Source organism: Herpailurus yagouaroundi, unplaced genomic scaffold (genome assembly GCF_014898765.1).
Source record: "Herpailurus yagouaroundi ecotype Mexico unplaced genomic scaffold, PumYag 161, whole genome shotgun sequence".
Taxonomy (NCBI): Eukaryota; Metazoa; Chordata; class Mammalia; order Carnivora; family Felidae; genus Herpailurus; species Herpailurus yagouaroundi.
In genome coordinates this window covers 15078661-15103568 of record NW_024412402.1, presented here as the reverse complement: position 1 = coordinate 15103568, position 24908 = coordinate 15078661, and the positions used below count along the sequence as shown (strand labels likewise).

The 24908-nt window shown below is 50.1% G+C and overlaps 1 protein-coding gene across 20 annotated transcripts in view; it reads right to left on the bottom strand.

The window, feature by feature from the left end:
- GRAMD1B (GRAM domain containing 1B) overlaps positions 1-24908 on the bottom strand; it is a 246331-nt gene that overhangs the window by 43301 nt on the left and 178122 nt on the right. For 13 of the 20 annotated variants that reach the window (XM_040483360.1, XM_040483348.1, XM_040483347.1 and 10 more), the window contains 2 exons: positions 3496-3706; positions 2657-2677 (listed from right to left, as the gene is read on the bottom strand). In XM_040483360.1, the coding sequence (XP_040339294.1) occupies positions 2657-2677; positions 3496-3706 (232 nt within the window). Of the gene's footprint in view, positions 1-2656; positions 2678-3495; positions 3707-5769; positions 5794-21045; positions 21159-21329; positions 21353-24908 lie in introns of those variants that run through there. The other 7 variants (XM_040483351.1, XM_040483355.1, XM_040483352.1 and 4 more) reach the window with 4 other exon arrangements.

Below are 24908 nucleotides of genomic sequence, written 5' to 3'. Positions count from 1 at the left end.
CGAAGCCACGGGCCGGGTGACAGAGCACACCCAACGCAGGAGGACTCCCCTACTGGGGTCATCGCAGCGGCTGTCCTAGAGCAGGAGCTGGCGGGAGCGGGGGAACGGCCGCTGGCTCCCCTTAGTGGCCGCAAGCCAGTACTACAGAGCAGAAGCTGGGTGGCTGCACAAACTCCAGGGGTCTGGGGAAGAGGAAGGAAAGGCCGCCTTGACATCTTCTAGCTCGCTGCTCTGGGCGGGGCTGCACCCAGAAGGGTCAGCCTCAGCAGTACAGTTACACACTCACAGGAGAGGGGCCTTACGGATCACCTGGTCTGACCCCTCCATATTAATACGAGGAAATGGAGGCCCTGAGAAGGCAAGGCAGACACCGCCCATGCCTGGCTCCAGGGAGAAGTGGAAGTACTTTCCAGGCGGCCTGGAAAATATACGAGGTCATCTCCTCCAGGAGGTGGATGGGAGACGGGGTGAGGTGGCCTGGTGGCCATAATAGCAACAATAGCTCTGGCGACCAGAGCCCTTTGCCACGGATACGTCTGGTCAACCTGAGACCACGTTCCAACCGGGGGAGGGGGTATCCTAACCACAGGAGCACGCTCTCCACCTCTCCTCACCTCACCTCTGCAGCTCTCCCTCGCTTTCCGCTCCAGGCCCCTGACCTGTGTAGCACCTAATTCCTGAAGTCTGTGTGTCCCTCACACACACTGGTTTCCCAGACCGACCTCAGCTGCCACCATTTCCCGCTGAGCTGGCAAGGCACCCCCGTCACCCACAAGTCAGTCCTGTTCTAATGGCGTTTGGAGGATGGTGGTGGCAGTGGTGACAGCTGTGACTGGTGGGAGAATGGGGCCGAGGGGAGGCATCCACCCAAACCAGGGACTCGAGGACTATGTGTCTGCCTCACCGAAGCCCATCAAAGGGAAAGAAAACCTAGACACCCCCCCCTTTCCCAGCACCTCCCTCCCTCTTCAGCTCATGAGAGGGGGACCAAGGCTAACTTTGAATTCAACTCTTGGTCCCTTCACAACGCCTCATTCTGACTCTCAGAGTCCCAGCCTGGCTCAGCAGACCAGTTCCATGAAACACGCCCGTCACCCCACTCATTTATGAGTCCTCCAGCCTCTGACGTGTAACATCCCCAACTACACACGAGCCTCTACGAGTCGGGTCTGGCTTCCGGACAATCTAGGCACGTTTCTTAAGGTTTCTTATTTCCCTTCCTAGCCTGTAGGCTGCCGGGGGGCAGGCACGGGCCCGTTACTCATTTCCCGAGGAAGACCTACCACTTAGGAGATTTTTAAAAAATCCTCCTTACGGACTACTCGCCTCAACCCAGCACCCGACTAAAAGAGGCTCCTCTGTGGGTGGTGGCTGACAGCCATCAGTAACGTGCTCACCGAGCGCCCTGCTGGCATAGGGGTGAGAGGAGACGAAGCCCGCAGCTTCGGCTCAGACACAGCCAGAGAGACAGCATAACCCGATGCCTGGGTCTAGCGACACGTGTCCTCTCGCCAGCCAGAGCTGTGAGGGGCTGGGAGCGGGTGCTGACCCCACGGAGCACTCCTCACTCCCCACAGGTAGAATTCCTCCTTCCCTGCCCACAGCGGGCAACCACCACGTGAAGCCTTCAGAGCCAAGATGTGCTTTGAGCCTGAAGGGTCACAGACTCTGGGCTCAGCCCCGTTGTCTCTTGCTCTTCCCTCAGGAATGAGAACAGCTGTTCGCCCTCCTCCTCCCCAAGACACTTACAGAGGCTCAAGACTATTATTAAGTCATCCCTCTCTTTTTCTTCTCCAGGCGACATCCCACCTCCTTTTCCCCTGTGGGGGTTATTTCCTGAGCCCTGCCGTTCTAAAATACCTACTGCTCACGCTGGACTCCCTCCAAGTTCTCTTCGGACCTCTGAGATCCTGGGGGCCAGGGCAGACTCTGGAACTGCCCCCTGACCTCGTCGCGTTTCTACAGGGCCTGGCAGGGGCTACTATCGATGTCCATCGACCTCCAGATCCTGGTACCACGCCCTTCTGGAAGAATAGCTCCGATCTGATCACACTTCAGGATCCCAAGAATACCACAAGCCCCCGGGCTGGGCAGTGGGTGGAAGCCGTGAGGGATGCCCAGGCTGAGCAGCTGTCAGTGGGCAGGCAGAGGGAAGAAGGTGCCAGGTAGAGCTCCTGAGGTCACTTTCCCACACCGGGGAACTCACCTATGGGAATCTGTGACCCTCAATCATCTCGTCCGGGGACTCTGGTCTCACCCACTAAAGCAGGTGTAAGCGGGTATATCAGGACCCAAAGCCCAGCTGGATGGGGCTTCCCTTCCCCCAGAGCAATGAAACTAAGCCCCGGCAGGACTCTGCTTCTAGATGGCTCCATGTAAGGAGGGAACAGATTCCCAACCCAAGGCGGTATTTGGGGAGCAGGCAGAGACAGGGGAAGATGGGGGACGGGTCTGTTCTCCGACTTTGGGTGCAATAGGAATGGTCCCTCTGTAACTTCAAGCCAGCCTGCCAGGGGGCAGTGGGGCCGGCCCTTCTGGGAAAGGGACCAAGCAAGACATGGGCCAGAGTGGGCGGGGGCAGAGGGAGGGGTGCGGAGCGCTACAGACAATTCAACACCGGAGGGGAGACCAAAGACAGAGACAAAAGATGGCTTACTTTTGAGAGGCGCTTGTGAGACTAAGACCATGCATGCAAAGGAGGTATTTGGGAAATGGTGGGGAAGAAGAGGAAGAACAAGAAAATCAAAAGACAAATCAGGTGGGAAGCCAGCTCCCGTGCCTCCCAGGGGCCCCTTCCCCTCCCCGGGGCCTAGGAGTCCAGCAGTAAAGAGAAGCTTTCTGAAGGAGCATCTAGGCAAAGACCACCTCCTGCTTCCCAAAGGACTGAGGAGGGGACAAGAAAATCTCTGGGGACCCATAAGTAGTCCGGGCCCCCCTGGGGCTCACTTTATGCCTTTCCTTAGGCAAAGGCCCAGGCCCTCGGCAGGTGGCACTGACACTTGCAGGGGATGGAGAGGCCCTGTCACCATCCTCCTGGCCAAATGAGTACCAAGTGGGTTATTACCAAAGGTGAGGCAGAGTGATAGCCAGGGCGGAGGTTAAAAACCCCTCTCTTCCCTGAGGACTCTCTCTTCCCGGCACTGTGCTCCTCCCAGATAATGCTCCCCTCTACCCCGAATTTGAAAAAAGGAAGCAGAACTAAACGGATGACCCCCTCCTGGTCCCCAGAGCACCCTTTCTCCAAATCTCAAGGCACGTGAGGCTCCCTACCCCAAAGGGAGACAACAGTCACCGTGGAACCATTTAACTAGTGCTTGGGGCACTCTGAGTGCTCCACTGAGAAGATAAACTAGGGTCTCCCCCGCCTGTCCTACCCTCGCCTCACGGACACAAGGGCCCTCGAGGAAGGGGTTGTCTACCTCACTGACCCCCAACACTGGCTTCCCCGCAGCCAGCTGACGAGCAAGTACAGAGTCCCGGCAGCGCCCGACTCACCTTGGAATTTTTGCCGCCACTCCGGCCGGACTGCGAGGAGCAGCTGCGCTGGACGCCCTGCTCCGGCGTGGACGGGGACTTGTCCGAGGAGTGGTCTGAGCCCTTCTCCACCATGGTGTCTCCGTCCGGGCTCTGCGGGGTTGGCGAGCGAGACCGTTTCCGGAGGATGGGGGAGCAGGCCGGCGTGCTGCGGTTTGAGTTACTGGCAGTGCTGCAGGGGCAGATGGAGAGAGGGAGTGGGGTGGAAAGGGGGGAGGAGGAGGAAAGACAGGCAGTCAGTGATTGAAGGCCAAAGACGGGTCCCAAGGAGCCAGCTCAGGGAGCCAGGGTCAGGGGCTGGGGAGAAACAGGGAGAAAAGGGCCCAGCTATGAACTCACTGCACCGTAATACTGCTGCTGGCCAGGAGGGGGCGGTGGTGCTGATGTGAAATGGAAGCAATGTGAAATGACATAGAAGGGGCAAGTAGGGCAGTTAGACATTTAGATATTCATCCATCCATCCGACCATCTGTCTGTCCATCCATCCAAATATCGTTCGAGCCCCTATTACATGCCAAGAACTGTCTAGGGAAAACAGAATTTGAGAGCTGAAAGGCTCATTACAGATCATCCAATAGCACGAGCTCCTTTTATGCACACTGCATAACTAGTTCCGACATTTTCTTTTGCAGATATGTGCCCATAAAAATAGTTAAGAATAATCCTACTTTCAAAGCAGTCACATGCATATTATTTCACTAAGGCATTATTTCTTAAGGCATTCCTAACGGCAAGTGCCATAATCCCTATTTTTAAGGTCTTCTGACTTGCCACTCAGGCACAGCACAGTATTTCCTTGTAAGCCATGTGACTCTCTGCTTTCCCTGCCCAGGGGAAAGATGAACACAGCAGAAGTTCTCACATTCCATAGTCCCCTCCACCCAAATTCGTCTCCAACAGGCACCGTATACATCCCACAGTACCAAATCCACCCACGCCAAGGCTTACAGGCTGTAATTATTTACTATTGGACACTTAGTTTGTGCTCTTGATGGAACAGGATAGGCGTAAAGAACGAGGGGAGGGGAAATGAAGTTAAGTTCTAACAAGTGTTTGCTTTGCCCTGAGAGAATGGAAGGACAAACATGGAAAAGGACATGGTTAAGTGGGAAAGAGACAGGGGGAATGGGAAGGGAAGCATGGACGAAACTGCAAAGGCAAAGAAAGAAGCACAAGGGTAGGGGGATGAGAAGCCGAGGGCCCCCTCACCCACTCCGGTCAGAGAGCAGGGTCAGGCTTCAGGGACAGCCCAGATCTGAGGCTGTGAGGGCCCCTCCATCCCAGCCTTCCCTAAGTGAGTGGCACGCAGGGTAGGGAACACTGTCATTTGCATGAAGATCCAGCTGTGACCTCAGATGCCCCATCGGACCCATTTGCAATGAAAACCATGCCCCTCTCAGCAGAACCTTGCACCTGGGGATCCTCAGCAGAGAAGGAAGGAAGCCCAAAGCCCAAACCAGCAAGTGGGGAAGGAGGGGGTGAGTGCAATGCTCTAACTTTTGAAGGAAACTGATGGAGAGAAGAAAAAAAGGAGGCCAGACAGAGAAAAGGACGACAAATGTGACCAGAGGACGTATGGAGACACGTTAAGACCCAGTGTTTTGCTTCCCCCTAAAACAGAATTCAGACAGATATTGCTTACAAAACTAATGATAACTGTGATTTTGAAAAAGAAGCTCTTGGAGCACCTGGATGGCTCAGTCGGTTGAGCGTCTGACTCTTGATTTTGGCTCAGGTCCTGATCCCAGGGTCGTGGGCTCAAGCCCCACATCAGGCTGCAGGCTCAGTGTGGAGCCTGCTTAAGATTCTCTCTTTTTCCCTCTGCCCCTCTCCCTCTCTCATTCTCTCTAAGATAAATTAAAAAAAGAAGAAGTATTTCTTCAAGTTCTCACTCTGCCATTTTATCCTCTGACCACCGCTCCCCCCCCCCCCCACATGGTCTCTACCGCACCTGGGGGAGAGGGGAAACCATGTTCCTTTTCTTCACTTGGAAAAGCAGAGTCTTGAAATGGTGGTTAGGAGATTCTCGGGATATGGTCTCTGGGGGGAAGCCTCTGAAAGCTCCTGAAGGGTAAACTCGGGTGCTCATCGTTCTGGGGTAGCTGCCTCTCACTCAGGCCAACTTCAACCCACAGCCAAGTACTCCAAGGAGTAAACTGTCTTCTAGGATTACTTTGCTGGAAGAACGGTCAGGAACTCCACCCCTAACCTCAACTAATTTGCTCACAGACATACCAGAGTGTGGACGATGCCTAGCACACGTCCATCTCAGTCACGACAGCTCGGTTCCTGTCTTTCCCTTCAATCAGGGACATCTTGACACATGGCGAGTCCAGGTGCGAGAATGGAAAGGAGGTCTCCTTATCCATCTCCAAACTCTCCATCCCCACTGGTAACAGGCTGTTGAGGAGGGCTTCATTCAGCAAGGGCTGGGCACAAAATTCTAACCTGGAGGAAACTCACTCCAACTACCCAAAACCACATGAATCTCCCACTCAGTGATCAAAATGCCCATGAGATTCCCTCAACCACTGAGTGGCCCCATATCAGCTGACCTGACTGACACGTGCCACCCAATGGATACCTAAATTCCTACTTTCCACACATCCGTAAGCTTATCCTGTCATTTGTCGTGTTAGCCTCTGTGCTTTGAAGGCCACTGATGATCCGTGTTGTTCCTGAAGCGCTCTTCTCCGCTCCGTGATGCCACACAACTCTTTCTATTCCTCTTCTGGCCTCAGACGCTGGTTTCTCTCTTGCTGACTCCGCCTGAAGTCTGGTCCTTCCCCACGGCCCGGACCATCTCCTGCATAACTTCAACTGTACCTTGCAGCAGAAGACTCACTCCCCCGTCTGTTTCTGGCTCCGATCGCACTTGCTCCCTTCAGCTCAACAGTCTGCGGCCGAGTGGACAACCCCTCCAAAGAGAGGTCTCAGTTCAGACTGAGAACCGAGCTCACCATCCTTCCTCCCGAAACTCCTCCCACTACCACCCCTCGTCAGCGGCATTACCATTCCTCATCTCCCAGCCTGCAAATCCAGGTCTTCTGTGTCACTCCGCAAAAAGTGAGTCACCGGCTCACATCGATTCTATCTGCGGAAAGCTTCTTAACCCATCCTTCCTTCCCTCCCCTCCCCCACCCAGGGTCTCTTGCCTAGATGGTTCCACTAGTCGTTTAAGTGGTCTCTTTCATCTCCTTTCCCTGTCTCGTACTCATTCCCATCTCTGTCATTCGATCTATTTTTAAAAATTAATTAATTAATTAATTAAAATTATTTATTTTTGAGAAAAAGAGACAGGGACAGAGTGCAAGCAGGGCAAGGGCAGAAAGAGAGGGAGAGACAGAATCTGAAGCAGGCTCCAGGTTCAAGCTGTCAGCACAGAGCCCAACAAGGGAGATCATGACCTGAGCCAAAGTCGGACACTTAACTAACTGAGTCACCCAGGTGCCCTTGTCATCAATCTTTCTAAGTACAAGCCTGATACTATCTTTCTGCCCGCCACCCCCCCCCCCCACGGGGGAGCCTTAAAGTCTCAAATCCTCAGAATGGAAGTCAAAGTTCTCTACTGAAAATGATGTTGACACTTGCCTGTATTCCAATACTTTATCTCTCCTTATACAGTCTTTGAGGGTTTCCGTATCTTAGTCCCATGTATCTTCCACTGGTGTTAATACGCACTCGCTTCCTCCTGTCTCCAGGCTTCCATACCTACCACTACTTGTACGTGAAGGGCTCTTCCCGGCCTTTATCTATAATCTACCTACTGGAGTCCTATTCAGTTTTTAAGAGCCATCTCAAACCTCAACCTTCCCCACAAATCTTCTTAAAATCTCCACCACTGAGACACCTGGATGGCTCAGTCGGTTAAGCGTCCAACTTCAGTTCAGGTCATGATCTCATGGTTCGTGAGTTCAAGCCCCGCGCCAGGCTCTGTGCTGACAGCTCAGAGCCTGAAGCCTGCTTCGGTTTCTGGGTCTTCCTCTCTCTTTGCCCCTCCCCTGCTCATGTGCGCTCTCTCTTGCTCTCTCTCTCTCTCTCTCTCTCTCTTTCTCTCAAAAATAAACATTAAAAAAATTTAAAAAATAAAATAAAATCTCCGCTAATGAACTGACTAGAGCATTTAATATATTCTGTCTGGTACACACTCTTGGGGGCACCCACCTCTGCACCTCCCACGTGGTTTCATGTGACACCTTATAAGTAGTGTGTGCTCCGGGGATACCTGCTGAATTATGTATCAACCTAGTGAAGGTTTTCACAATCTCCATGGCTTTAACAATCCCCAGGATCATGACACCTCCCAAACAGGTACCTCCACCTGTTAATGAAAATAGCTAAAAGTTGGGGCGCCTGGGTGGCTCAGTTGGGTAAGCATCCGACTCTTGATTTCAGCCCAGGTCATGATCTCAAAGTTCCTGAGTTCGAGCCCCACACCAGGCTCCCTGATGACAGTGCAGAGCCTGCTTGGGGTTCTCTCTCTTTCTCCCTCTCTCTCTGCCCCTCCCCGACTTCTGCTGTCTTTCTTAAAATAAATAAAGTTAGCAGAAATAGCTAAAAGTTTATGAATGTTTATGAGTTCCTGGCATGGTACCAAGCACTGATGAAGCACTAGTTTATTTTATTTCCCAGCCAACCTATGAAGTGTTGATGGAGATTATCATTCATCCTCTTTTCAGGTGATAAAACTCAATTACGGACAGATTTAGTTAATTTGCCCAAAGTCACACAGACAGGTAAGTGGCAAGAGAGGATTTGACATGCAGGCCTATCTGATGATAGAGCCTATTCTTGGAACCAAGCATTTGGTAATATTTGCTGGGTGAACAGATAGAAGGATGGATGGGGTGGCTGGGTGGATGGAAAGAAAGAAGGAATCAGCTTCCTGCCTGCAGTTTTCAATCCATTCCCTATTTTGCTGTTACAATGAACTTTCTAAAAAAAAAAGTGATTTTGCCATTTTGACCATCTTCTCCCTTGCTTGAAGTTCTCTATGGTGCCCGACCTCCTTAGAATGAAATCTGAACTCCAAACTATGGCAGAGAAGCTCCTCAATGATCGTACTTCAAGCTACCTCTGAAACCTCCATCTTTGCAACTCTTCCCAGGGGACCCTCTGCCTCGGCCATCCAGGACTCCTTACAGATCCTTGTGCCACGTTCTTGCCTTTCCCTATCTTTTCAGTCTCTCTCATGCTGAAAATACCATTTCCCCTCCAGGCGCCCTTCCAACATTGACCCCTCAAGACTGCACCCAACTACTCCCTACTCCATTCCCCATTCCACTCTAATCCTTCAAGAAGACAGCTGGGATTCTAACGCACCAAAATCACTATTTGATTTGCTACATGCATACCTAACACTCTTCAAAGGTATCCCCTTATCCTACAGATTTGGATGTCCTGCTGAGCAAATAAAACCCAATTCCTTTGCATCTCATAACCCTACACTATTGTTGTCTTTCCAGCGAACTCTACAATGGGCCATTAATCCAATCCTGCCACCATTATTAATAATAGTATTACTTTCTATTTCAAAACCTTGGGGATTTAAAGCTAAAAGGGACCTTGGATTTACTACCTAAAGGAAAGGAAGACTGGTATTGTAGGAGCTACTGGACCATGGCCTCCTTCCAGAACTTTGCACATATCCACACATAAGAAATCTAAGAAACACGGAGGCTGCATGGCTGCCTGAGTGATACGCTTTCAGACCTGGATCTTCTGTTCCACACACACACACACACACACACACTGCGAGCATGCGGCGTTCAAGTCCATAATGGTGAGTGACAAAGGATCCCTGTGCTTGGGACATTATTATAGTCGGGAAGAGCCAGACACGTGTTCTGCTCCTTCCAACATAAGCAATGAGTGGCAAGACAGGGAAGAGTCCAGGAATCTTACGCAGACTGCTTCCTTGAGAATTCAGCACTCGAGACGTGAGCTGGGTCCTAAATAACGTGTCAGAGTTAGCCAGGTGAAGGCATGGCAGTAGGATGGAAGAGAATGTGCCCAAACAAAACAAAACAAAACAAAACAAAACAAAACAAAACAAAACAAAACAAAACAAAACAAAAACCCTGTATAAACAAAGGTGTGGAGACCTAGAACAGCTGGGGATACACAGAGCATTGCAATGTGTTACTGAAGCGTAACATGCTTAAGCTGACGCACATGAGACTCCTCAGACTATCAACTCTCCCCAGTAATAGGTCCACTGAGACCCCCACCAGCCACTTTCAACCCACTCACTGCAGGGGGGTGGGGGGGGGGCAGACCTCATTCACTCACTTCCCCTCTCTCCTTTTTTAAAGATCTCCAACAACACTTTTTCATTCCTCTCCTGGTTACCCTGCTAACAAACAGTGAGTGCTTCCTTAAGTCTAATACCTCATGTCGCCCCCGGGTGCGGAGTGACAGGCATGTGTCTTGTAATCTCTGTGGCAGAGATGATTACACGGAAGGCAAACAAGTGAACCTGAATGAGGAACACCACCTAAGCTACTGGGATCGCAGCAGCCCCTTTCCTACACGCTAACACCTTCCACTGGCCTGGCTCATTCCCAGATTCCCACTCACCCTCCGCACACCTGGACACTTCGTGTTTCACATCATCCCTTCCCCCAAGCCCGGCCCTGCCATGACCTGTCTGATCAAATGGTTCGGCCATGATAGTTTCGGTGCCAGGACACTGGTAATTTTTGACTCCCTGATATATTCCAGGGCACCCCCAAACTAACAGGAAGAACATTTAATTAGAAATTCAGAAAGCCAGTTTCAAATGAAACGTTTGTTTGCTGAGGGCCTGCTTGGGCTGTTATGTCAGGATTAATTGCCGGCCTGTAGAGTTGTGTCAGCAGGCTCAGGCTTGAGTCCCAGCTCTGCCACTTGCTGGGCGACATCGGTCTCTGAGTCTCATTTTTCGGCTTAGACAAATGAGAGGTGTTAATGCGTATCTCATAGGACTGCTATGTCGAATGAGATAACGTGAGTGAAATATTTAGTGCAGGGCTCAACATAACAAATGTTACATAACAAACGCTCAATAAATACTACGGAGCTTCTATTATTGTTCAGAAAACTTTTGTGCTGGGGCGCCCGGGTGGCTCCGTCAGTTAAGCGTCTGACTCTCGAAATCCGGCTCAGGTTGTGATCTCTCAGTCATGAGACGGAGCCCCCGTCAGGTTCTGGGCTGAGTCTGGAGGCTGCTTGGGATTCTCTCTCTCTCTCTCTCTCTCTCTCTCTCTCTCTCTCTCTCTGTCTCTCTCTCCCCCCCTCAGTCTCTCTGCCCCTCCCCCACTCATGCTCTCTCTCAAAATAAATAAACATTTTATGTTTATTTTTGAGAGAGAGAGAGAGAGAGAGAGAGACAGAGTGCAAACAGGGGAGGGGTAGAGAGAGGAGACACAGGATCTGAAGCAGGTTCCAGGCTCTGGGCTGTCGGCCCAGAGCCCGACACAGGGCTCGAACTCACGGACCATGAGATCATGCCCTGAGCCGAAGTCGGACGCTTAACAGACTGAGCCACCCAGGCACCCATCAAAATAAATAAACATTTTAAAAAAAGAAGAAGAAGAAGGCTTTTGTTCCTCTTTGTAAAATGTGGAATAATTACCCTTGCCCTCTTTCCTCAGAGGATTATGTGGACATGCTTCAAATGCTCCCAAGCAGGACTTCCGGGGACCACATCCAACAGGATGTGCAGGATCCTTGAAGTGCAGAATCCCAATCCCACCCCCACGAAATAAATGACAATTTCCAGGAGGTGGTATTAGGAATCTGCATCCTGAATAAGCACCATAGTAGATATTGCACTCTAAAATTTGAGAGGACTCCCAAGGATTCATCAAAGGATAAGTGGCCGATCTGTCCCAGATGACAGGAACTCTTACGACTCCTTGAGTGAACCGCCCATTCAGAGTCTACCACGTCACCAACTCGCTGGAACAGAAAATTAGTTGAGTCTGTCATAGAAACTGGCAATGGAGAATCGAGAGCTGATGAGGAGTTGGCTCAGAGATGTAGTTCTCGCAGTAAGGCCACGACTCGGCGCTCGATGGGATTGTGTCACCTTCGTTTGGTGTGGGAGCCTGACAATTATCATTAGAGTCCATGCCCACAACCATATGACAAACATCGAATCCCTCCCTGCCTTTAGCAGCATCTAGTTAAAACAGATTCTGATCTCTGGCGGTCCCTAATGCCTAGCAGACGACCATTCTGTCATCCAATTCTGTGCCTCCCATCGCCATGCCAATTGTGAGGTTTTGTCAGTAACTCTCCTCAGTTCCTTCTATCAGCACTGCAAACATCCATGTGAATTAGCCAGCTCCACTTTGAATCTCCCCATAGCACAAAGCCCACAGGTATATTTGGGTAGCATTTGCCTAAAATTTACACGCTGCCTGCAAACACTTCTGTGAGGTCTCTCCACCTAAACTGGTTTCCTAATTCAGTGTAGTAGGGCTCCCTGAAGCTGGCTTTTTTCCCCAATTCCTCTCTATACTCCAGCTTGCCACTTGACAATGTCTCTGTACCCTCTTAAAACCACAGCATACTAGATGGGAAGGGCGGGGTCCAACAGGGACTTTATAGACAGGGGACTATGACCAGAATCACAAATCCCAGTGGAGACCTCAATTCCCCTTGGATCCTCCTCAAGAGAGCAAAACACCAAGTCATTGGGGAAAAAAAAAAAAAAATCTTCCCAGGCCCCAGGCCTGCTTCACTCCCTGTTATGATGTTCCGGAGTTGCCGACCTTGGTCCCCTGTACCCATGAAGATAAAGCCAGTCTCGGGTCCCCAAGAGATGACAGGTGCAGAGCAAGAGGTGGAAAGTCTCACCCTGTCCGGTCCTCTCACTGACGGATGGGAAGCACAGGCCCAGAGAGGTGCCACGACTGCCCACCAGGGGGATAACAGGGAGCTGGACATCCCAACGCTCAGCACAGGGGGCTCAACAGTGCAAGTCTCAGTGTCTCCCCAACCCTTCCACTTTTTTTTTCTAATTTTTTTTTTCAACGTTTTTTTATTTTTGGGACAGAGGGAGACATAGCATGAACGGGGGAGGGGCAGAGAGAGAGGGAGACACAGAATCGGAAACAGGCTCCAGGCTCTGAGCTATCAGCCCAGAGCCCGACGCAGGGCTCGAACTCACGGACCGCGAGATCGTGACCTGGCTGAAGTCGGACGCTTAACCGACTGCGCCACCCAGGCGCCCCTCCACTTTTTAAGATACTGGATGGAGAGGAAGTTTGAAAGAATGAGAAATGTACTACAGTTTCTCTTAAGAGGACCTCCCTGTGACCGTGTATGAAACCCACCCTCTGTGGACCTATTACTTGGAATCTAAACCTGGCGACAACTCTACCATTAGGTCTGGTTCCTTCTTTACGGAAGAAAGCCAACTGTTGCCTTTTGTGTCCAACTGTGATTACCTGGTTGAAAACAAAGGCCAGGCAGCACCTAGGAGACAGAAGCTTTTTTGCTGTTGCTGTGGTTGTTTTTTGTGGGTTTTGGGGAGGGGGGGAGGGTTGTCGTTGTTGTTGTTTTTAACATTTTTTTTTTAACGTTTATTTATTTTTGAGACAGAGAGAGACAGAGCATGAACGGGGGAGGGGCAGAGAGAGAGGGAGACACAGAATCGGAAGCAGGCTCCAGGCTCTGGGCCGTCAGCCCAGAGCCCGACGCGGGGCTCGAACTCACGGACCGTGAGATCGTGACCTGAGCTGAAGTCGGAGGCTTAACCGACTGAGCCACCCAGGCGCCCCTGTTGTTGTTGTTTTTAATGGTGCAGAGGTTCTCTTCCCAACTTATGCTACAGTGGAGTCTCGGCCTGGCCCAGCATGCCATGCTTTGGCTGGTTGTGGCAGCACGCTGCATTTCAGCAAGGGGCAGGAAAGGAGAGGGCTCCCAGGACACTGCCTTTCTCCCTATCACAGTTCACAAAATGCCAGCAGCAGAGCCCGAACCAGAATGGGCCTCCCTCAACTGCTTCAAGAGCAAGATTTTGACAAAGATGAACATCTCGTTCCCTGTCCTCTGTTTGGGTAACCTGCTGAAATTCCCTGAGGGCTTTCCAGGTTGGGCCTTTAGGTGAAGTATACAGGGTGTTCAGGGACAGGTTCTGTTTGAAATTCAGAACCCAGAAGGTAGAACTACAGGCTGTTGCCACATCAGATCACAGGCAGAGAAAACTGACAAATGGAAGACTGACAATTCTCCAGACTCACCAACGGGCCACTGGTTATCCACACACTGGCCCAGGCCCTGCCCTCTCTCTGCCCTCTGCCTCTCATGAGTCCTCATCTCTGTAGATACTGTATAGATAATTCAGGTCACTTCCTATAGCCAACAAGCTTCACTTACCCAATCTTCCTTTCCTATCTTGCTCAAGTAACTATGGAAAGTTTAAAAAAAAAAAAAGGGTTTTTTTGGGGGGAGGGTAAATTTTACAATGGAAATAAAGATAGCAAAACCCATTCAGCAACATTTGCAAAACATTTAATACCTAGATGTATCTCATTAGAAACCTACTTAAGCCTGGAGGGAACTACTTGTTGTGGGGGAAAGTCCCAGCAGGGACTTCAGTTGTTGATGAATTTATTAATTGACCTATTAATATAAGGGCCAGGTTCATGGAAAGTCTTTGGCCAAGCAGAGAAAAGCAGACCTTCAATTACCCTTCTACTGGTGTTCTCGGCCCAGGGAGGTGATGCGTGGAGAGAGAGCCCTGATCACAATGGCTGGAGCCTCCCTCCATCCATCCTACTCCCCCACTCCCTGGCTCTCCTGCAGCTTCCGTTCAGCCAGAGTTTGGAATTCAATCCAGGCACAGGCATGACAAACACTATTTTTCATTTCCATGGAGACCAAGGCCTGCAATAGAACCAGGACTCCATGCCTGAAATGCCAAAACAGCCTGACCCACTTTTCCCCCTTCCTACAAAAACAAAATAAGTTTGTTTGGGTCCTACCAGAGCTCCGGTTATCTCTATGGACACTTTGAAGAGGAAGGAATGATAATAACCTTTGAAAACTCTGACGACGCTACAAAAGCTGTCAGAAGGCAGACACGAACGAATTGCTTCACCCAAAGGGCTCTCAGACCAAACCCATCCTGTGTCCTCGTCTTAACCTTCTGGAGGGAGAGGGTCATATCCCCTAAGACATGTACTTAATGGCCGGCGACACTACTCCCAGAATCCAAAAGCGGGGAACTGTTTTCTTCAATGTCCTCTTATGTCACTCTGCCCCTCACTCTCTTCTGGCCTCCCTGGACCCTTCTGTTCCTCGAACACACCAAGGCCACCACCTGCCCCAGTGTATTTCCCTTCTGTCTGGGAACGCTTTTGAGTTTTGAATTCTGGTTCCTTTTCAACCTTCAAAGTTCAAAGGCTACCTCCCTAGAGCAGCTGGTCTCGAAGGACCACTGGGTCTAAAGTGCCCTCCCTTGTCTCCCAGGCAATCATGATCATGGCCTACCTTTCCCCCTTGATGGCATTTAGTAGGAGCTGAAATTGCCTTTGTCGTTGTTTTGCTGAGTTTTCTATCAATAGAGTGAACACTCCGTGGGGGACAGGGCCTTGTCTACTTGTGTGGGTCGCCAGTGCCTCTAACACAATGACTGGCACAAATCTGGGACCACAGACGCACTGCATGAATAAAGGAATGAGCTCTTTTTAAAGCCATTCAATCCACTGTTCGGCCACTCTGTTAGACATTTCTTTCTTAAGCCTGCCCTAAATCTGCCTTGTTGTAACACCAGCCCACTGGTTCTTATTCTGACTTCTGGATCCATGCAAACTGAAATTGGTGACATCACTTCCAGGTTCTATGCTGGCCTGGCCACTTTCTCTAAACATCAGTATGTATGTCTGAGTTTAAATTCTGAGCTGCTTTGTGCTCTTGAGAAAAATGATTTTATCTTTCCTTGAGTCTGTGTTCCTTGTCTGTCAAAGAATCACAACCTACCTTACTGGGGTGAGGGGCAGAATCTTAAAAAGCAAACAAGCAAACAAACAAAGAGATTTGGACAGTACCTCCCCCTAAAATAAAGGTCTTCCTATAATTGCTCACCGAGCAAAAAAAAAAAGTGTTGGAGAAGCAGGAAGTGAATTCCTAGTTAAGAAACTGAATCCTGTTTCTAAATTCTGTCCCTTTCTTCATGGCACAGAGGGTGAGAATATCAATTGTTGCTATGCACGCCTTCAGCTAGTTCCTCCCTCCATGGGGCTGGGAAGATAAGGACTTAGGACGGAGCAGAAGATGCTGAAATTATTCAAAGGAACTTAACTGGTTTCGTACCGTTTCCTTTTCCCTGAGATTATTCACTGCAGGACAAACATCTACGTTGGGAGACAGTCGTGCTGGGTTTGCGGGCAGTGCTGGCTGAAGTGATCTGTCATAACAGTCTGTTGCTTGGAAAGTGCCTTGGTGGTCATGTAATCCAACCTGTCACCAAGTGCAGGGGTTTTCTCCGCAAGGCCCTGACAACCACCATCCAGCCTCTGCTTCAGATCTCCAATGAGAGAGTACTCACTGGGTGGCCACATACGTGCCTGGACAGCTCTCAAGGGATTTTTAGGACCATGGTCCTTATTTCTCCATGATTCTTGGAGATCATTATCCATCCAGCTCTCTCTGAGCTTCACAGTCTTTGGAAATTAAGCTAACCCTGCTGATTTGATGTCAGTGAACAAGCATTTACTGAACACCTACTATGCACCTCCAACCCTGAGAAACCTATTCATCCTCAGGGCCCCACAGGGCAGTGACTTGTGTCATGGTTCTATGTAGATACACAGAGATGAAATACACAATACTAAACATGATTATGGGCACACAGTAGGGACTTAATGCTTTTAAATTGGACTATCAATCTCAGCCAAATCTAAGTACAATCCTACCCTAAGTATTTCAGAAGCCTCAACACTCAGAAAAACGGGACCTTGTAAAAGCAGACAGGTGCTAATAAGCTATCCCAGGAAGCCCCTTCCTTGAAAGAGATTTCCAATCCATTGGGAGGCCAGAAACCACCGGAACAAGGCAGGGCGCGGTTCAACTGAATAGAACTTCCAGCTTCTTCTAACTTTGCCCCCATCCTCAGCATGAGAAATGTTGCTACTAAAACTGAAAAGGAACTTCACTCTGTCTCTCTCTCTCTCAAAAATAAACATTACCCCCCAAAAAAATCTTTTTCAGGGGGGAGGGCACCTGGGTGGCTCAGTCGGTTAAGCATCCGACATCGGCTCAGGTCACAATCTTACAGTTCGTGGGTTTGAGCCCCGCCTCGGGCTCTGTGCTGACAGCTCGGAGCCTGGAGCATGCTTCAGATTCTGTGTCTCCTCCTCTCTCTGCCCCCCCTCCAACTTGCACTCTGTCTGTCTCTCCCTCTCAAAAATAAATAAACATTACCAAAAAACAACAACAACAACAACAAAAAACTGAAAGGAACTTGTGCCGGATCCATCCATCCATTCATCCATCCATCCATCCATCATCCATCCATCCACCCATCCATCAATCCAGTAGCTGAGGAGACCACACTCCATGCCAGGTAATGCTCTAGGCATTAGGGATACAGGCTCTACCTCTAAGGAACTCACAACTGGGTGGGAGAGACAGACATGTAATGAACTAACACCATGGGATAAGAGCTCCTTGGCCTCAATCAAAACAGCTCCCTTCACTACCTGCCAAAGAGTGAGCCAGTCCTGACTCAGCCCCTTCCCTGAGTATAACCTGGGAGCAAACCAGTCCTCTCTGAGATTCAGCATTAATTATGCAACAAGAAGGCGTGTGGATGCCACCTAGTCCCCACAAAGATGTGACAGGAGGATGACAAAGAGTGTCTCAAGGATACACTGGGAACTAGTGAGAGGAAGCAGCCTCTCTGACATAGAGGGACTCCAATCTAAATTAGGTGAGGGATTCAGAAACGAGATCCTGGGGTCCTTGTTAATTCAGACTCATCAGCCTTCCCTCTCGTTGAGGCTATGCCACATCGGGCACCAGAGGCTGCTGCCATGCTGTCAGAAGAAAATTCTGGGCCAAGCAGTCTCGTAGACTAAGGGGTACGTAGGGTGTAGGTGAATGACGGTTAAGTAACAGCACTCAGTGCACCCTTCTCTCCTCTCACTCCTGCCTAAGCTCATGGTTGAAACCAAGTGCGGCGAATCCTTTCCAGACTTCTGTGGATTCAAATCCGGTTCTGATTTCCTTTTCTGCTGGAGATCAAACAGAAACAGGCTGAAGAACAACCATTATGTTAAAATTACAGAAAATTTTAGAACAAAGAAGACTGTAAGAGATCAGCCAATATGTCTGGCTGCAGGCAAACAGAAACACCCAAGTCACCCAAGAGGCTTCACCCTACTTTAGCATATATCCGAGGTACAAAGTGCCAAGGCTCCCCTTCGTGATCCTTCTCACTGCCCTCTGCGATCATCAGGAAGTTCCTTGCGATTAAAACAAAAGTCTAGTAAAATGCATTTAATACCACTTTCTCTTATTCCAGCTTTCCGCAACTCGAAGTCAGTTCATTAGCTAGAACCCTTTCTCAGTTCCCATACTCCTTTCTTTGGGTGGAATGATTCCAATTCCTCAAACCTATTTTCAGAAGTGAAAAATCATTTCTCCTACAATCTCTCCAAATCTCTGCTTAGATTATACCTTAAGTGACAGAAAAGTCATTAATTGATCATGCAGTTCATTTCACCGTTGGACAACTCTTTTTATTTTAAGCTCAAACTGTTTCCTGTGGCTTCCTACCAAAGGTCCCATTTCTACTCTCCCGGCAGACACGGAATAATCTAATTCCTTTTACACGTGCAATCTGCACACGGCTCCATGCTCGCTCAGTCTTTTCTCTTCCAGACCTGCCAGTCCCTCCAGCATCCCTTGTACAGCATGGCTATGGACCCCACAGCCACTGGCTGGGCTCATTCCAGTTCATCCCAATCCCCCTTACACTCTGGAGCCCAGGCATTGTAATCCCACAGAGAAGTGCTCTCTGATCAACTCAGAATAGAGCACAGCCACCACCCCATGGGCTCTGGAAATCAGAATGCAAACATGTATTTTTGGATTCCTGTTCTGAATCAGGAGACTCTGGAATTAGTCACTGTTCTCTTACGAAGTTTCTGGCTACAGCCTATAGGCTAAGGAGAGTGCCTCCATGTATGCCATACGTATGCATATCCCTACAGGAAACACCCCACCCCCATTCTTCCCCCTAACCTGACAAACCTGAGTTCGGTGAGATGATGAAGAATCCATCCAGTTCTTGCCCCAACTCAGGCTATATCCCAACTCTGAATGTGTTTATATGAATTATCTCCAGGCCAGATGCAAAACCACAGCCCTTAGAGATTCCCTCATCTGAGGATGTCAAATCCTTAGAAAATGTTTTCTCTCCCCCTAGTCCACACACATTTGTTCCTTGGACCCTCACAGCCTGACTCACAGATAAGCTGAAGTTTCCCCTAACTGGCCGAAGCAATATCGCGAGGTTCTGAGGTCGTTAGGAAACCTGAATCCAGCCCTGTCGTGTCCATAACCAAGAACAGAAGGGTGCGTGTGTGCAAACGCATGTATAGGGAAGGCTGTCTGCTCCCTTCACACCTTTCTAAGGCGGTCTCAGGACTTTCCCATCAGGACTGTCTAATTCGGGGTCAGCAAACCATGACCCACAGGCCAAATGCAGCCCACCATCCATTTCTGTATGACCCACGAGACGGTTTTTACATTTTTAAATGATTAGGGGAGAAAAGAAGAGTACCTTGTAACATGTGAAAATTATATGAAATGGAAATTTCAGAGTCCACAAATAAAGTTTTATTGGGAACGAACCTGTGTTCGTTCATAGGTCGTCTGTGCCTGTGGCTGCTTCTGCTGTACAAAGCAGACTTGAGTCGTTTCAACAGAGAACAGCACGGGCCCACAAAGCCTAAAGTATTTACCACCTGACCCTTTACAGAAACAGTTGGCCAGCCTTCGGTCTAACAATATATGCCCCCCTGGAAAGGTGGTTTCCGGGAGCCTGCTTCTCTTCTGACACATTCCATCAACCCCCGGGGCCCCAACCCGCCCACCCGTGTATGAGGACTTCACGAGTTGAAGGAAGGGGTTCCAGGCTTGCTCCCACCTGCAGAGGAAAACTGCAGGGCCAGGAAAGAGAGGAAGCTTTTTGTAGGTAGTAGATAAAAGTTCCTCTCCTTCATTCTCTCTCCATGGGGTACTACTTTCCACGGCCTTGATGGTGACACTCTTCTGTCATGGGCAGCTCCCCAAAACATCCCTTTCTGCATCCCTTCTTTCAAGGCCAGCTTTTTCCACTCTGGTCCTAAACTTCTTAACCCGTGGTGTGCCACTCAAGGATGTCTGGGCAGAGAGGTGGGGCAGTAAGCAGAAGAGCAAGCGGGTGGGTCTCCAGGAACTCAGTTGGCTTAGCAAGGTGAAGGGGCAAAGTTCCCTGTCTCCACCCCCGGCTGAGGGCTTGGCTGAGTCCCCAGGAAGACAGGGAGCTTCAAGCCCTCCTCCCCACTCCTCTACTTGCCGAAATCAAGCAAATAACTAACAATGCAAGGAGGTGCGGGGGAGTAAGGACCAGCCACTGGGTATCTATTTTCTGAAGACACATGGCAAATCTCTGAGCCAAATGCCTGCTAAGCCAAAGAATAAACAAATCCCTTTATTTCTCTGAGACAGGAGCTATCAACCTCCCCTCCGGTCCTTTCCTTCCGCTAGCCAGATCCATCGATCCCGTGGTCCTCTCCCCGTGGGAGAAGCAGCATCTGTCAGCATCTAGGAGGGGGGCCCGCCTCCTCCCCCTTGCTAACCACTGCTCTGGTCACCTCACCCCCACCAGGGGCACCCCAGAGCTCAGTTGGTGGCCGGAGAGCACAGGGCCTGTCCACACCTCCCCCAGAGGCTCCGGCCAGCTCTCCATGACGCAATTCAACCCTGTGCCCTCCTTTCTCCAAGCTACAGGACCCTGAGTAAGTCTTGCTGGGCCAAGGGGACCCCATCCGCCCAACTCAAGCCCTCCTTTCACCCCACCAGGGCCCACCGCTCCGTGCTCCAAAGGTCTGCTCAAGCTGTTCTACTATGAAGCAGGAGAGGAAGGGGGGCGGGGGGGAGGGAAAAGCTGGGGGGTGAAAAGAATGTGGCATCTCTGCAGGATGATGTCACGCTGGCTGCTTCCAGATCCCCCAACACAGAACAGAAGCAAACAACATGGACTCCGGATTTACTGTCTTGAAAGGTTTGTGTTCTCAGCAGCTCTGAGCTGCCTGCGCCAGCTGGAAAAAGCACACGGCCAGACAGACAGGTCCTCCTCCTTACAGCCCCCGGGGGGGGGGGGGGGCCCCCCCCCCCCCCCCCCGGGGGGGGGGGGGGGGGGGGGGGGGGGGGGGGGGGGGGGCAGAGCTACCCCTCCAAAACAAACGCCCAGAGGAAAACAAAGATAGACTGACACATACACACACACAAGCGTCAGTTAGCACTAACCTGGAAGCCATTAGGAACGGTAGTGGAGTGCAGTGCAGAGGAACTCATTCATTCATGCATTGGGCAGTGGGGGGCGGGGGCGGGGAGCGGGGGCCCTGAGGACGTCGGAGGGCACTCACCTCCATGCCCACCCCGCAGCCCTGTTTCTAACCGGGGAGGGAGTGGGGGCGGGGTGCTCATAAGCTCGGGGAGCTGCCTTTCTCTGCTGTCTCGCACGGCTCTGGAGTTGTAAGCATGACCCTCCCCTTTTATTTTCTCCCCCTCCCTCCCGCCGCGGCTGTTACTTGGTGTGGTCGGTGTGGTCGCGCGGCTACAGAAGTCCCTCTCTCCCTCGCCCTTGCTCCCTTTCTCTCCCAGACTCCCTCACAGACAGCTGTTCTCCGGCCCCAGCACGCACGCGCACAGGCGCACGCGCGCGCGCGCGCGCGCGCACACACACACACACACACACACACACACACACACACACACACACTCAGACACGCACCCCTCTCGCGCGCCGACACACGCGCGCACACGCACAAGCGCGCGCGCACACACCCTGCCGCCTGCCGCTTTACATAATGCAACTCTTTGGTGCGGTCAGCTTGCCAGCTCTCAATGATTTATGCCAGTTTGGAGGACAGAGCCGCCGGGCGCCCCGCGAGCATGATTTCCCCTCCGTCCCCAAACCGGACCAAACGCCAGATGATGCTCCCAGGAGATCCTGTGCCCTTTGCTGCCACCAATTATTTCCCAGGTGTTGCCTATTAGGTCAACCTGTATCAAGGAGGTGACGCTGAATCAAAACACAGGCGCCTGGCTCAAAATAGAGCCTCGCCTCTTTCAAAGGATGACAGCTGCTCTCACGGCCCCAGCCTTGGGAATACAGGAGAGGAGGAAGGCAGCGCTGGAGACCGGACTCTACGCAAGAAAATGGCTGAGGGCCTCTTCAGGGTAGCCTCTCCCAGACTCCCAAGACAGCCGGGCTGATCCTCACAGACAAGGAAAATAACACTCAAGTAAAGCACTTGCAGTCTTGACAAAGGAGGCTCATCTGAGTTTTTGAACTCCTAAGCTGCGCCTCTTAAAAAGGTTTTTCTGTCCTCTCCATTCACTGAAGCGCAGTGATTTCAGTGGTACTGCAAAAGCCCCCACACAAGTGTTCTTTCAGTCGAGAGGCAGGCAGTCTAGTCAACAAGGGTAATAATGAATATTTTGAAAGTCATCTACGGCCCGCAAGGCACTTTCCCTCACATTAATTTGCTTTCTACAACAATCATCTATATAGGCCTCATTATGACCATACCAAACGTAAGGATGCTGAGCCCCGGAAAGGTGAATGGTCCCGCGGCAAGAAAGGCTGAGCTGGGAATCATCACCAGACTAGAAATCCCATGACAATGAACTGCCTAACACCCCAGGCATGACCTTGAGCCTCTGGAACATCACCATCACCTTTTGACAGAGTAGCAAGGGAAGCCCAAACATGACCCCAAACAAACAAATAACAAAAAGAATGATGGCAGTTAGCTCAGTGTTTCTCAAACCTTAATCCCCCAAGGATCTTGTTAAACCACAGATTCTAACGTCTACGGAAGGGCCCAAGAGTTGGCCTTTCTAACAGACGCTCAGGTGATGCCCATGTTGCCATTCCACAGGCCACACCTGGGGTAGCAAAGGGCTGGTTTATGCATTCTTGCTCTCTGGATATTCCTAAAAGACAGAGTTTTGTCTGTCTGCTGCAGCTACACAGGATAGCCTGCTGAAGGTGAATAATGATTATAATCTATCGATGTCCCCCGTGTCCTGCTCACCAGACTCATACTGGGAGCTAATACTTCTTGGGCATCTGTTGGCAAAAAGTCTCACTCTGGGACTGTCAAGCCTTATCTATAAGGCTCAGCCTGAAAGGCCTTTCCAGGATTGTTTCTGTCTGCAACCATCAATAGAAGAGTGCTTTCACTGTATCAAGCAGCACACAGGTTTGGGTATCTGGGCTCCACTTCGGTTACCTAGAGGAAGTTCCTTCAACTCCAAAGAAAGGTGTACAAGCAATACCCTAAGACACCAATTCTGCCCCAATTCTACCCACCAGTACCTGTCTGGCTCAAGTCCTGCCCCTTCTCAAATACCTTCCTCACTCTGGACCTTCCAACTCCCTCCCCTCTTCTCTTCCTCCTTAGAAAGAGCTTGCACTGTGCAGTTGAATCTGCATGCAAAGCTAAGCTTTGCTGCTTTCTGGCTCTCTGACCCTTGTGTAAATCCATCTACCCCCACCCCCACCCCTTCATTTCAGACTCGGCCTCTTCATCTGAAGAAGCCAATAGTATCTTTCCTCTCTGATACTGTTGAAAAAATGATGGACTAAAACAAAGGCATGGAACAGCACCCAAGAGAAGCTGGTATCTCCCCCACCCCTGCCCTTATAAACTAGAAGGGACGTAATTGGAGATTCTTTTGTTCACTCCATTAGTTTTCTCTTCCTAAGAAGGTTGTAGGCTACTTTTCTCATGTCCTTCCAACATGTAGGAGTTCTGGGTACAGCACAGGTATTCGGTAAATATCTTTGTACTGACTGTCCTGTCCTCTATTAAGAGACTTAACCAAGGGGTTGGTGGAGTCAACCAGCCACAGCCTTCGTCTCGGCTCACTTACCGTGTGACTAACTTTTCGGAGGCTTTCCTACTTCCACTATAAAATGCACAAATTCGTCTTTCCTCTGAAACACCTCCACATCCCCCTATCGTGTCAGTATCTTCAACAGTTTAGATTAATAGCGGTGGGTTCAAAGGGCAGGCTGAGAGATCGGACCAAGCGGACTTCATATACTGGCTCTCTCAATTCCTAATTTTGTCATCTTTGAAAAAAGTTAGCTTCACTAAGCTTCAGACTTCTTAATCTTTAGTCAAAAAATAACAGAAACTTACTGGACTCTGTGAGGATTAAGTGAGGTAAATACATGTAACAAGCTTTTCACGTTATCGGACACAGAGTATCAGTCCAATGAATCAAAATACCATGATTATCAATATTGGTCAAAAACAATAGCTATTTAAGAAAGAAAGAAAAAAAGAAAGAAAGAACTTCTAGTGGTGAGACAGGTATTCATAAGCCTTCAACTGAGTCTGAGTCTGGACCTAAGAAAAATCGCAGTTCCATAAGCTGCATGTTATGCCCCCTGCCATTGTCAGAATGTTCTTTGCGGCTCCCCAACTAGACCTCACTGAATAGTAGGAAAGTTACAGAGCAAGCAAATCAGAGAATCTGGGTTGTATCTACTGTGTTATAAAATGTAAGCCTTTTCTCCATGATTTGAAGCTCCTCACTTGAGCTACATAAAACCAAAATTAACCTGATAATAAACAGAAATAGAGTACTTTCTGTGTGTGATGCAACTTGCTAAGTCTCTGAAGTGAACGATCTCATCTAATCCTGCCAACAATGTTATGAAACAGGTACTTCTCACCCCCATTTTTTCCGATGGGTTAATAACTTAAGAGGTGGCAGGTTTGCTAACTTTCCTATAGCATACGGTTCATAAACAGTAGAATATGTATCTGAAACCCCGCCTGCCTTACCCGAGTCCCACTTTTTTTTTTTTAATTTTTAATGTTTATTTAATTTTGAGAGAGAGAGAGAGAGACAGAGTGCAAGTGGGGGAGGGGCAGAGAGAGGGAGACACAGAACTGGAAGTAGGCTCCCGGCTCTGAGCTGTCAGCACAGAGCCCGACACGGGGCTTGAACTCACGAACCATGAGATCATGACCTGAGCCGAAGTGGGATGCTTAACCGTTAAGCCACCCAGGCGCCCCCACCTGAGTCCCACTCTTAACCACTGCATCGTGCATGAAAAGAAGTGCTACTGACACATCATGGGGGGG